The sequence below is a fragment of the Phocoena sinus genome, chromosome 20 (genome assembly GCF_008692025.1).
Source record: "Phocoena sinus isolate mPhoSin1 chromosome 20, mPhoSin1.pri, whole genome shotgun sequence".
Classification (NCBI taxonomy): Eukaryota; Metazoa; Chordata; class Mammalia; order Artiodactyla; family Phocoenidae; genus Phocoena; species Phocoena sinus.
Window position 1 is genome coordinate 12,497,385 of NC_045782.1, and position 12,601 is coordinate 12,509,985.

The window sequence follows — 12,601 nt, forward strand, 5'->3', positions numbered from 1 at the left end:
TGTTACCTATTCAAGTGTTTGATAAACGTTAAGAAGGAGGTAGATGATGCCTTAGTTGAAATGCATTGGGTTGAGGGCCAGAACAGGGATTTGATGAACCAGCTTTGTACTTATATACGTAACCAGATTTTCAGGCTTGTTGCTAGTTAACTCCAAACTCCTTGCACAGTAAAGCAGCTTGCTTTGGAGTGTGGCCTGTGGGGTGGCAAGCTGAACCCCACCATTGGCCTACTGGAATTATCTGAAACAAATTAATCCATTTTAAACATCCCCCTCCCTTTTTTTTTAAGTTAACAGGGCACTGTAGTATGGTAGTTCAGAGGAAGAATTGTGATTATTTGCGTCAACAAAAAGCCAGAAGTAAACTCACAAGGGATTTAAACCTGACTTAAGCTGATCACCTTAGCTTTAGACCGGTTTTCTGTGGCCAAAAGGATTATTTTTGCAGTCTGATCCTGGTCAGAACTTACAGAGCATCACACTCTGTCACCCCTGGTTGCTTCCTGGGAAGGGGTGACTTTCTCAACCCCCTGGCGGAGGTGGTATACCAGATAGCCCTGTACCTTCTTCTAAAGTCACCTTCAAGACGGAAGACTTTGGGTACATATAATTGATGACCCCTGTGTCAGTCCTGAGAAGGGAACTGGCCTAATGGTAGGTGGCGGGAGAGTCAGGGAGAGAAAGCTCAGTAATGCCAGGAAGAAGGGCCAATCAGGAAGCGCCTGGAAACGTTGGAAACATTGGCATATTCCTGACTCTTGTCTGTTTTTATGTTGGTTATTTCAGAAACAGAATTAGGGAATCAGAACTGCCAGATGTGACTGAGATATGGCAGAATGAAGCCATACCCCTACCTCCAAGCTGTTTAAAGTACTATTTTGTAGCAGTTTTACTGGTGTGTGATATTTTTTAATTTGTTTCGACATTTGAAGTGGAGCTAATATAAGAGTATTCAGAATTGAAAACTGTCAATCCTGTTTGAATCCTGGGGTTGGGGAAAATATTTTCTTGGCTTTGAATGGGTAGGTGATTGATGATAGAAATAAAAATGGAGCAAGATAGTTATGTGTAGTAAGTTGCTTAAGAAAGTCTCATCTATTGGCCGATAAGTTGTCGCTGATCAAAGACGGTTTTTTGGGGTTCCCTTGTAATCCCTTCTTTGTTTACCTGTTACCATTGGAGAATTCTAAGGCTGAGGTAACCATGTTCTTAAAACATGTTTCTAATTGTAGTGTCAGGGCTTGGCAGGAATGTCTCTGGAAAAGGAGTCTCTCTTTTATTCTCTTGGTGTCTCAGTTATCTTTTGCTGTGCTTGACTTTTCATGGTTTGATTTTACACCAGCAGCCTAGGGTTCTATTTAGCCTGAAATTTCTGAGTATGGTGCCAGAGCTCCTTGCTATCTGCAAAGAAGACTGCATAGTTAAGCCACACTTTTAAAAGGTGACATTGGTTGGGGCAGAAAACTGATGACCTTGGCATACTTTAGCAGCAGCTAGACCAGTCCCTCAGCAAAGATACAGGAAATGGAAATAGGACCATATTATACCTCCCTGTGGCCGTGGAGACAGAGCTGCAGAAGAGAACATATTAACCAACCAGTGTTCTTAACCTGGTCCGTGAACCTCTGGAGAACCCATAGCCTCCTGGATTATTTCCGAAAGCTCTGGACGTATTTGGGGTTTTCTTCTGGAGAGAAGGGTCCCTGACTTAGAGAGAGCAGTTAGTAACTCACTGAGGATTAGGAACCACTATGCTAGTCCAGCCTCTTCTTTGACAGGATAAGGAAACCAACACCCAGGGTCCCACAGAGCCAAGATTCATTGCAGGGCCCTAGATTCCTGTGCTCATCTCCTGTACTGACCCACACCATCCTGCTCTGCTTACCTCTTAGGACACATTGGAATCATATGCTGGACCCAAACCTAGTTTATATCTTCATAAAATTTTAGGATAAGTGAGTTAGGTGACAACCATTCACTCGATAAGTGGTCATTAAGTATTTGCTTGTTTGTTTCACTATAAAAGAGTAGTGTATGCTCATTATTAAAGATTTGGAAAGATGAAAGGAGAAAACAGCTTCAAAATCACCCCTAATCTCAACCTTCTGAAGCACAGCCACTATTGGTATTTCAGTGTTTCCTTCTAGTCTCTAATCTCTTTCTGTAGATGGGGTGTGTGAGTGTGTGGGTTCAACTTTGGTTGTGTTCATGCTATAGTTTTATATTATGCTCTTTTCTCATCTGATGTATTTTTCCATGTTGTCACAGGAGTGCATTATTTATGCTCCTCGCCTGTTCAAAATGTCCTTCAGGTGCAGTATTAGCCTTTGTTTAAGTCTGATATTTAGAGGTCTCCAAAGAATCCTCTGTGGACCTGCAGGCCCAGGAGATGTGTCTTGTGTCTATATGTGTTTGGTGCCCCAGGTTTAAGGCCTGATGTCATGGAGGACGTTTTGTAGGTGTTAAGGTAATGCTCTTAGAATTTAAAAAGTATGTGACAACAGAAGCTTCCAGTGCCAGAGCTGTGAGTGCCACTTTTGCACTTGTGTGTCTTCGTTTCCTTCTCTGAATAGCTATTTCTATTTAATGAGAGAACATTGAAACTTTTGAAAAAACATCTAAAAATTCTTTCACTTATGCCTATACTTAACAATGCGTGTGATATGTGGTAGCCTACACCTCTGATATGGGGAAGAGGAATTTTTTTAGAAGAAATAGGTTATTGACCCAGGTATCATAATGTTGAGTGATACTTGCCGAAGTGTCTAGAGGTCAAGTTCATGTTGATGGATTGGTGTGGAATACGATCTTTGTGGTATTATCTTAAATTCTATTCTGGTCCCTTGCATTGGCTTCTGATCTCTTGATAACCAAAGTGGGAACAGAAGCTGAACTTGTTTTCCAAGGAGGGGAATAAGCTGCTTTTGTTCTTTGGAATCTGCTTTGCTTCCAGCAGTTTGGTCCCTTCACCCCACATCGTTGCCCAGGTATTTACATGCCAGAGCATCGCTGCTTGTCCTAGTGGGGTTAGTGTCTCTGTGTTAGAGTTTCAGCTGATCTTAAGGGTGCATGTGGATTACTTAAAACTTTAGTATATATTTTTAAAAACACGAAACCTTTCTTCTCTTGATAGAAATCAAAGCTTACCATGTGAGCACAGCAACTTCTAAGCTCTGACAAGTAATAAAACTGCAGGGTGTGAAAAAGATGCAAAGGCCTGTAGAAAATTCGAGGCCTCCTGTAAGCCCCTCCTTCTTACTTAAACCGAGGCATTTTCCTCTGTAGCCACATGGGGGCGTATTTGGCCCTTTTATCAACTTCACTGTGGAGTGGATAAAATAGTGTCCTTGCTAGTGTCTTGAAATATCCAGTTGCTACTCAGATAAACATTTTTATGGAAGCAAGTATATTTTAACATAAAAAAATTAGAGAGATAAAAGTAGAAAGAAAGAAAACCCTACCCCCCTGCAGTCTGGGCATAAGCTTTCAACCTTTTTATGTTTCTTTATGGTACCAGTTGACTTGTCCTGCTACTCTAAAATATATCCAGGTTGGGTCAGTCCCTTGGATCAACTTTTTATTGGTCTCTAGTTAATGGGGGTACCAGAGGGGGATGTGTAGTGATTTTAAATAGTAACTTTTCAAAAGCTTTATGTTGCAGGAAGAGTAATATAGAGAGCCTTAAGAAAGAAGCTGCTTTCAATCTTCTTTTGTCTTTTAATTCTTGTTTTGGTTTATCTGGCTGGCTGGAGAGCATGCATGTGCTGTGTTATTTACATAAAACATTGTCACAGTTGGTTCTGTGTTAGGTATATTATACAGGTTAGCTGGGCCTTCTTTTCCACAAGAGGTGTTTCTGTGTGGAACATGTCTGTCACTAACCCTGGGTCTGTGTGGGCTCAAGGGGAAACTCCATCTGCCCTTATTTTTATGGCCCAGGAGGAACAGATGTCCTAGGTGGCCATGCAACAGACCTGTACATGAGGAGGAAGAAGGTCCAGTTTGGAAAACTAAGGAACCCTCTGAGAGAAGGAAGGTCTCAAAGGTGCAGCAGTTTTACAGCCAGCCAGGAGGTGCCCCTAGGAAAGGGACGTGACCACAACGTTTTTGGAGAAGTTACTGCTCAGGAGAATCAGTTTGCTGAATGGGCACTAACCCCAGGAGAACCCAGAAGAGGCTTTACTAGTGAGAATGGATTGGCCTCTGCCTCTTGGAGCAGGGCATTGATGGTCTTGAACTTTCTAATGCTCCCAAGTACAAACCTCTTGGCGCTCGTGCCAGTACCGTATTAGAAAGCCCTGCATGAGGCTCACCCACGAGCAGCAGGGCCTCATACACATACCAGAGAGTTCCTGCTCTGCTCTGTAAAGACATTCAGATCCTCTGCTGTGACTCACCCAAATGACTAAAACAGCGGTTTATGTTTTTCAATTGCTGGTTGGAACAGCTAATGCTGCCTTTCGGAGGCTTTGCTTTTACCCCAGGGGACTGTGTTGTGACTGAAGGCCTTACAGCTCTGCATGCCCTTTGAGGTGCAGCCTCTCCGCCTCTCTCAGCCCCAGCAGAGACATGGGGGGCTCCGGCTCTCTTCAGGGGAGTGAGGGACTGCAGGTGCTTATTAGGAGCCGGGGAACGGAGATAAGACAGAGTGGACCAGAAAGTGCAGGGGAGCGGAAAACAGAGAAGAGCACAGCCTTCACGATTCATCAGACCTGGGTCTGCGTTCCAGTTCTACTTACAGGGTCAGTCATTCTCACTAAAGCTTGGATTCCTCATACAAACTTTGAAGAATTCTTGCTTCCCAGAGTTGTAGCAGCAGTTAAGTGAGAGAAATACTAAAGCACATGGTAGAGTCCATGAACAAAGAGTAGGCTTCTCAACTTGCTCACCTCTTTTTAGTCTCCTTTGAGTTTTCAATCTCTGGTCAGAAAATCTTCTACCAAGAGACTCAGGTGAAAAGGCTGAGACCTCAAGTGTATAACTGCGGGTGTAGACTGCCACTCTCTGACTGAGAGCAAAATCCAAGCTCCTGTGTACTGGGAGGATGAACAGGGAACCAGTACTTATTGTCCGTCCTCTATGTAAATTGTCTGACTTAGTAACCCTTCAAAGAGGTGTGGAGTCCCTGTGTGATCAGTTAAAGAAGTGGCAGCTCAGAGAGCTTAAGTGACTTGCCCTAAGGTTGTTCACAGAGCTAAGTCACAGAGGTGGGACTTGAACTCTGGTCCAGAGATAAGAGACTGAGATTTCATAGCAAATCTCAAGATTCATAACAAGTGCTACACTGAGGGTGGAAATGGACTTCTGGGCTTATTTGACCCATCTCTAGGGGAGGAGACTTCAATTATATGACACAGGGAATAGAAAAGCATCTCTTACCCACCTTCACAATGTAGCATTTGAAGGTAATTTTCCAGCCTATGATCAGTGAACAAGATGTAATAAGTGAAATTGCTTATAATTAGTTCTTAACTTATGCTACCAAATCTTTATAGAATTTTGTATTTGGCAGTAGTACAGATAATTAAGTAGATAGCAAAACCACAAAATAAAATGTCTAATGCAAGCACATGTTGCATCAGAATCAACGTAAAATAACCGATAATTAGGTAACGACTCTTTTGACAATATGTAATTGTATAATAACAGAAGAAAGATTTTTTTTTTTAGGCAGCATCAAATATTTCACTTACAGAATGCAAAACTGACGTATTCTCTGATCTTGCTGGAGAAGGTAACAATCGTTATAAAAATAGCAAGTCGTCTTCCCCAGGTAGAGGAATGGACTGTGTAAATCTGGAGAGAAGGAAAGGCTGCCTGCCATCGGGTGGGCCCATTCAGGGAGTGTGGCTGAGCGTCTGGGAGCAGAGCCGGGAAGTCCCCAGCTGGGGGCGGGCCCTGGCAGCCATGCGGGGAAGCCTGTGCTGCTTCTGCCCGAAAGAAGGCTGCCCAGGGAGCGCCGCTGAGCCTGGAGCAGTGGGTGAGAGTGGGCTTGCTCCCGTACGTTTGTAATTCCAGGCGCTCTTGGGTTTTGTTCTCTTTTGCTTTTTTGTTTTTTTTTTAAATTTATTTTATTTATATATTTTTGGCTGAGTTGGGTCTTCGTTGCTGCTCGCGGTCTTTCTCTAGTTGTGGAGAGCGGGGGCTACTCTTCGTTGAGGTGCGCAGGCTTCTCCTTGTGGTGGCTTCTCTTGTTGCGGAGCACAGGCTCTAGGTATGCGGGCTTCAGTAGTTGTGGCTCAGAGGCTCTAGAGCGCAGGCTCAGTAGTTGTGGTGCACAGGCTTAGTTGCTCTGCAGCATGTGGGATCTTCCCAGACCAGGGCTCGAACCTGTGTCCCCTGCATTGGCAGGCGGATTCTTAACCACTGTGCCACCAGGGAAGCCCTCCAGGGGCTTTTGATACGATGTCTCTTGCTGGGAAATGGGCATTCGCAGTCTGGTCAGGATCCCTAATTCAGGTATGTTTGTCCCAGGATTTGCCTTCGGGGGCCAAACGTGGGGCTTATGGGTCAAACGCTGGCCTCTATTTCAGTGAAGTCTAGATGAGCACTAATGAGGACTTTCATTCACAAAGGCAAGTATTTCCTCATCTTCTACACCAGGGGCCAGGCAAGAAGGGCTAGAGCTCCCACTAATGGAGTACTCCTGCTATGAAGTAGCTTTTTTTCAATTCCGGTTGTTATTGCCATGCAGAAATAGCTGCCCAGTGTTGTTGGATCTTCCTCTTCTTTCTTGAGGAAATCCAGAAATCCAGATTTAGGAGAAATATGTAAACCCTAACAGCGAATTCAGTATTTTATAGAGACCTGGTAGACCACCAGTTTGTGGCCTCTTCTACCACCAAGTGGTAGAAGTGTCTACGTGTTTGCTGCCTCCACTTTCCTCACTCTTTATTTCAGCTGCTGAAGTCTGGTTGCTGCCTACCCTCCCATTTTAAGAGTTCTCCTCACCTCTTAAAGGGAGAATCCCAAAGATTCTATCCATGGGCCTCACTTTTTTCTCCCACTTGTGGCTGACCGTGTCCACTCCGTGACTTCAGTCCTGCTCACTCCTACATTCATCACGCCCAAGTCTAGGCCTTTCCTCAACTTCCAACACCCACGTAGCTAGCCACCCAGTGGACACCTTCCCCGGGTCTGTGGCTGTGCAAACTCAGCTTGTCTGCACCTGCTTCTCTCCTGTGTTCTCGGCCACCACGCACCCAGCCGTCCACGTTAGAAATCTCCGCGCCTCCCTCTCCTCACCCCCTTCGAAAGAGCCCCCGAATCCAGCCCAGCCTCTCCAGCCCTGGTGCCAGTGCCTTAGTGCTGTTCCACACCTCTCACCTGGACTGTGAGGGAAGCCTGAACTGTCTCTGGGGGTTTCAGGGCTAAGCAGCACAAAGAGCAGGTTTAGATGAGTTAGGGGGAGGGGGTGAAGAAACAGAAAGAAAAACTAGGTATGAGGCCTTTCCTGAGGAAGCACGGGAGAACTTTTCCCCTTTAACATAATTTCATTTTACGAAAGTAATGTTTTCATTGTAAGAACTTTAGAAAATAATAAAAGTTTATAATTCCACTACTCAAATGGAGTTATTTTACATTTTGTTATCTTAGTATTTTTATAGGCATATATATTTTTAAACAGCAAATGTGGAGTCACATTCTGTGTTACTATTTTATAAACGTTTTCATTTAGCAATATATTGTGATAACCTTTTTCTGATTATAAAATTAATCCATGTGTGGGAAAACTTGTGAAAATAAAAATTACCGGTAATTGCACTGCCCAAAGACAACCACTGTTAACACTTTCGTTTATTAACAACCCGGTTTTCTTCACGTGCTGTATTGTGAGCATCACTTCACGAAACCAGTTGTTCCTTGTTGGAAATTCAGGCTTCCTGGTTTTCACTTCTGTAAATAATGCTTAGTGAATACGTTTGTACAAAAGTGTTTATGTGTTTTCTTCTTGCTTTAGGATAAATTTATGTAAGGATTACTGAAGCAGAGGGATAACGCTCTTTTAAAGGCTTTGCATATATATTGCCAATTTGTTCACTGAAAAAGTTGTGCTACTTTACATTTCCACAAGTGTCTGTTTTTACCACACATTTGATAGCACTAGAAGGCCAGTTTTAAAAAGCCCTTTATCAACTGATAAAGAATATTTTCTGTTTTAATTTTATCATGGTATTGCAAGGCCAAACATTTTCATATATATATTATGTTACTTCATATATTTATTGTTTTATGAATTTTAAATTATGTTCTATGTTCACTTTTCTATCCAAGTATTCTTTTTGTTATTGAAATTGCAAGGGCACATCTTGCCAATATTTCCCTCCATTTTGTCATTTAGCTTTTCTCCTTGTTTATGGTGGGTGATAATTATTTTGTTTTTACAGTCAAGGAGCTTCTAGAGGGCTTGTATGATCACATCTGCCAGAACTGTTCCTTTATATTTTCTTTGTTTGCCTTTCACCACCCTCGGAGCAGAAAAATGTTTGCCTGTATTTTATTATGGCTCTTTTTGACATTATTTTTTACATTTAACACTTGCATTTATGTTGGTGTATGGTGTAAGTTATAAGGACTTAATTGTGTTTAGTGAATGGTTCAGACTTATCACAGAGTAAACTCTTCAGAGAGATGACTGGTGAACTCTAGCACTGCTGTGTGAGGTGTCTGTGATGGGAACAGGGACTCAAGTGGGCTGGGGGCTGGGGGCTCGGGAACAGGGGTATGTACTATCCCAGCCCCCAGCCTGGAAGTGGGAGGAGAGGCACTGGCTGGAATGTGGCTCCTCGAGAGTCCTAGAGTGTCCCCAGCACTGCCCAGTATAGACTCTCCCAATGGGCCCCGGTCCCTTGGTAAGAAATCTGGTTGTGGGCATGGAGCTGAGCCCTGGATGGAGGCGGTCCAGCCAGTAAGAGGCCACTGGTCCAGGCCCTACATACTCTTCTTTTTTTTTTTTTTTTTTTTTGCGGTATGCGGGCCTCTCACAGTTGTGGCCTCTCCCGTTGCGGAGCACTGGCTCCGGACACGCAGGCTCAGCGGCCATGGCTCACGGGCCCAGCCGCTCCACGGCATGTGGGATCTTCCCAGACTGGGGCATGAACCTGTGTCCCCTGCATCGGCAGGCGGACTCTCAACCACAGCGCCACCAGGGAAGCCCTACATACTCTTCTGAGAGAGCATCAGTCACTGGCGCAGGTAGCTGATATCTTGAGTTTTAAAGACTTGATCTGCAGGCTTGCTTTTACGTGTGAGCTTGGATTGGCTGGGACCGAGGACCAGAGTCCTTTGTGTGGGGCAGTGATTGCATTCCAGCCCTTCTGCCCTGGGAGGGGCCTTCCCTGTCTTTGACATCTACCACCCCCACTGATCCAGCTGGCTCTTGACTCTCATTGCAAGACTCCACCTCCCTCTACTAATAACTTCGCCCAGCCTCACTCCCATGACCTGAATTAACTTACTCTCATAAAGCCACCTCTTGTTTGTCTTCAGAGGAGTAACTGAAGTCCTCATCCTTTCCCTTGTGCCTTTCCCCTTTGATCAGCTTCCTCCTTCCCAAGTCATCCATGGACCCCATCTCTCTAGCTGCACTGCTTGCTTGCTAGCCGCTTTGGTTTCTCAGAAAAGCTCAGAGTGTCTGTCTCCTCCCTTTTTGCTTCTGAACTGCATTTCTTTCCTTACTACTCAGTATCCACACCCAGGGCGGTTGCCTGGATAAAAATCTGCCCCTTTCCCCCAGTCACCTTTTCAAGCCAGACATAAACGCCAGTGAAGAATGGCTGTCTACCTGGGCCTGATCTTCATTCCTCAGAGTGGCCTGAGGCAGTACAGTGTCCTCTGAGTCCCTGGATCCTAAGTTTGATTCTCTTTCCTTGCCTTCTCACCTTCTCACTCACCTGCTAAGCTTGTTTATTGGGCACCACTAAGCAAAGTCAATGAGTATTTCTGTCTTCAGCCAGCTCCCCATCATCAGCCATTTCTGTGAGGTTTTCAAGGACCCTGGACCCTCCTCCCCAGGCTGAGCTGTCCCACACATTCCAAAGAGAACCAGGCCACTTCTCATCCCAGCTAACACTAAGCAGCTTTGTGACCTTGGATAAAACACCTCTTGGGAGATGGGTCTAGGTGATTGAAACTCTTCCAGTTCTGACATTGTGTGAGCCAATGAAGAGGAAGTAGGTGAACGGGAAGGCTGAACTTGACTGTATCAGTTTCATAGGTTCAGGAGAGGTCCTTTGACAACTCACCAGGAGTAGAGGAAGGTGGGTGAAGACTTCAGTGAAAAGAGTATATCAGTACCCTTCCTTACAGATCTTTATATAGTCCTCTGATCTCTTGTGCTACATCCAGCATGGTGGGAGAGAGCAAAGCTTTACCTTTTCCAGGTATCGCTGTGGAATTGAGTTCAGCTCTGTGATCTTTCACCCCACTCTGGCTTACCAAAGTTCCCCTGGCCTTGGCTATGAAGATAGCCCAGTGTCTGGCACATGTTAGGCACACAGTAAATATTTGTGAAAAGAACGTCGTGTACTGTTGTACTGTGTCCCTGGGTGTACTGGTCTTCTGTCTTTCCCTCTTCATCTCTCAGCTTTCTCCCTTTGGTCTTGTTTTAACTATAATAGGTGAAAAGCTCTCCAAGACAACTTGCATAATTTGAGAAGTCAGGCCTACAGGGTTAGGACATTTGGGATCTGGTATACTTGTACTATGGCTTCACACTCTTTCCTTCATCTTATTATTTTTATGTTTTGGAGGGTCAGGGAATTGATCTGCATAGCTCTTAGGGTTGTGTATATATGTAGAGTTTTGTTGGGGTGAATGGTGGGGGGATCGGAGACAGCCTCATTAGGGAACGTCACTAGCTCGGCATATTAAACAATTGAGGGGGTTGGGAACTCCCTGGTGGTCCAGTGGTTAGGACTTAGCACTTTCACTGCTGTGGGCCGAGGTTTGATCCCTGTTCGGGGAACTAAGATCTCACAAGCCATGATGCCAAAAAAAAAACAAAAACAAAACATTCAGGGGGTTGAACTGGGCCTTGGGGTACAAAAGACTTGAGGAGGAAGAGTGGAAATAGAAAATCCTCCCATGAGAATTACACAATGATGGATGGGCCAGGTTTCCTCCTGCCCCAAAGGTACTAAGCACTAGAAGCCATAAAGAAACTTCAGGAACAACTTTTGGGAAATGGCTGGGCTTTGGATTATTCCCCAAACATGCTAACCTTTCTACTGAAACATCAAAAAGACTTTCCCTTGACTGAGTAAATTACCAGCTTCTACCTGAGCTCCACCCCCTTGCAACAGGAAGCTGGCTAAAATGCAACAGCCCTCCTATTCACTCCTCTCCTTTATCCTCCCCCTTGCCACCTAATAGGTATCCGTCTCCCATCCCCACTGTCCATTCCCCAACAAGAATAACCTTGGTTCATGAGAAACTCTGGTCATCTTCAGGCTCCTGTTGGCAGCCACAGGCCCAGGAAAAGGCTCCTTTCTAAACCCTTGCTTTTTGCCTAACATACCCTGGCTGCTGTCCCCACATGACCCAAATAAACAGATGATCATGTGAAGCCAGGAGGGCTGTTTGTTTTAAATAACGAGCATCTCCACTAAGCTCTGGAGCAGATGGGTTACTGGGGACAAGGGAGAGGTTGGCATTTGAATTCTGTGTTCACCCCACTTTTATCTCCTGCTTCCCCACCCCTGAAGGAAAAGCTGTCTTCAGAGCACTACTTTTCAGAGGGGTGCCTTTGTGATGTGACAGAGCTGGTCCCTGACGAGTCAGAAAAATTGGACTTCAGCCTCTAGAAGAGACTTCAGGGCTGTACGAGTGCCATGACCACTTGAGGAAGGCGGAAGGGTACAGCTGGAGGTTGCTCTGAGCGTCCTGGGCCACTGGGCAGAATGGTACAGTGTTGACCCCTAACAAAATGAGAACTGGGTCAGCAGCATTATCTCAAGTCACTGTTACATGTGTATTAGACTGTGTGTGTGTGTGTGTGTGTGTGTATACACACACACATATACACACACACAGCAGGTAGCAGACACCTTAAAGGAAGCAATGTTGGGACCAGCACAGATCTAGCCTTCCAAGGAGAAAAGCATTCATCCTGCAAAGAAGAACTTGGCTGTTAGTTACTGCTCTGATCCCCTGTTGCTTTCCAGCTTCATCATAAAGCCAGTGTCACCCTGTCATTTGTGTGTAATGGCCCCTCTCTGCTCAGCTACAGATGCTGGGGCATTAAGTGTGCAAAGATCAGAGGCTCCTGTAGACTGGTTCTGGCAAACTACCCCCTTCCTCCTGTTCACTAGGTTCTTGATTTCCAGAATCTGTGCAGATTTTCTTTCCCTGGCATGCATTATGACCTCAAAGGAAAGGCACAAAGCCAGCAAGCATCATTTGTACACCTTTTAAATGTGTCTAGCTCTCCTCTAGTTCCCCAGATAGGACTGTACTCCTCTAACGGCGAAGAGGGGATGGAATGGGATGGATTGATCTGCCACTCAGCCAACCTCATAAAGGTTTGCTTTCTGGCTTTGTATGATGGTGAAGCCCAGGCCACAAGATCCTGAACGAAACTGGCACTGTCCCACTCTAATTA

General features: G+C 45.0%; 1 protein-coding gene across 1 annotated transcript in view; it reads left to right on the forward strand.

Moving 5' to 3' along the window:
- METTL16 (methyltransferase like 16) overlaps positions 1–8,648 on the forward strand; it is a 64,065-nt gene extending 55,417 nt beyond the window's left edge. Inside the window, 1 exon segment of the mRNA XM_032616250.1 lies at positions 2–8,648. Coding sequence (XP_032472141.1) covers positions 2–150 — 149 coding nt within the window. The 3' untranslated portion in view covers positions 151–8,648.
- The last annotated feature ends 3,953 nt before the right edge of the window (positions 8,649–12,601 follow it).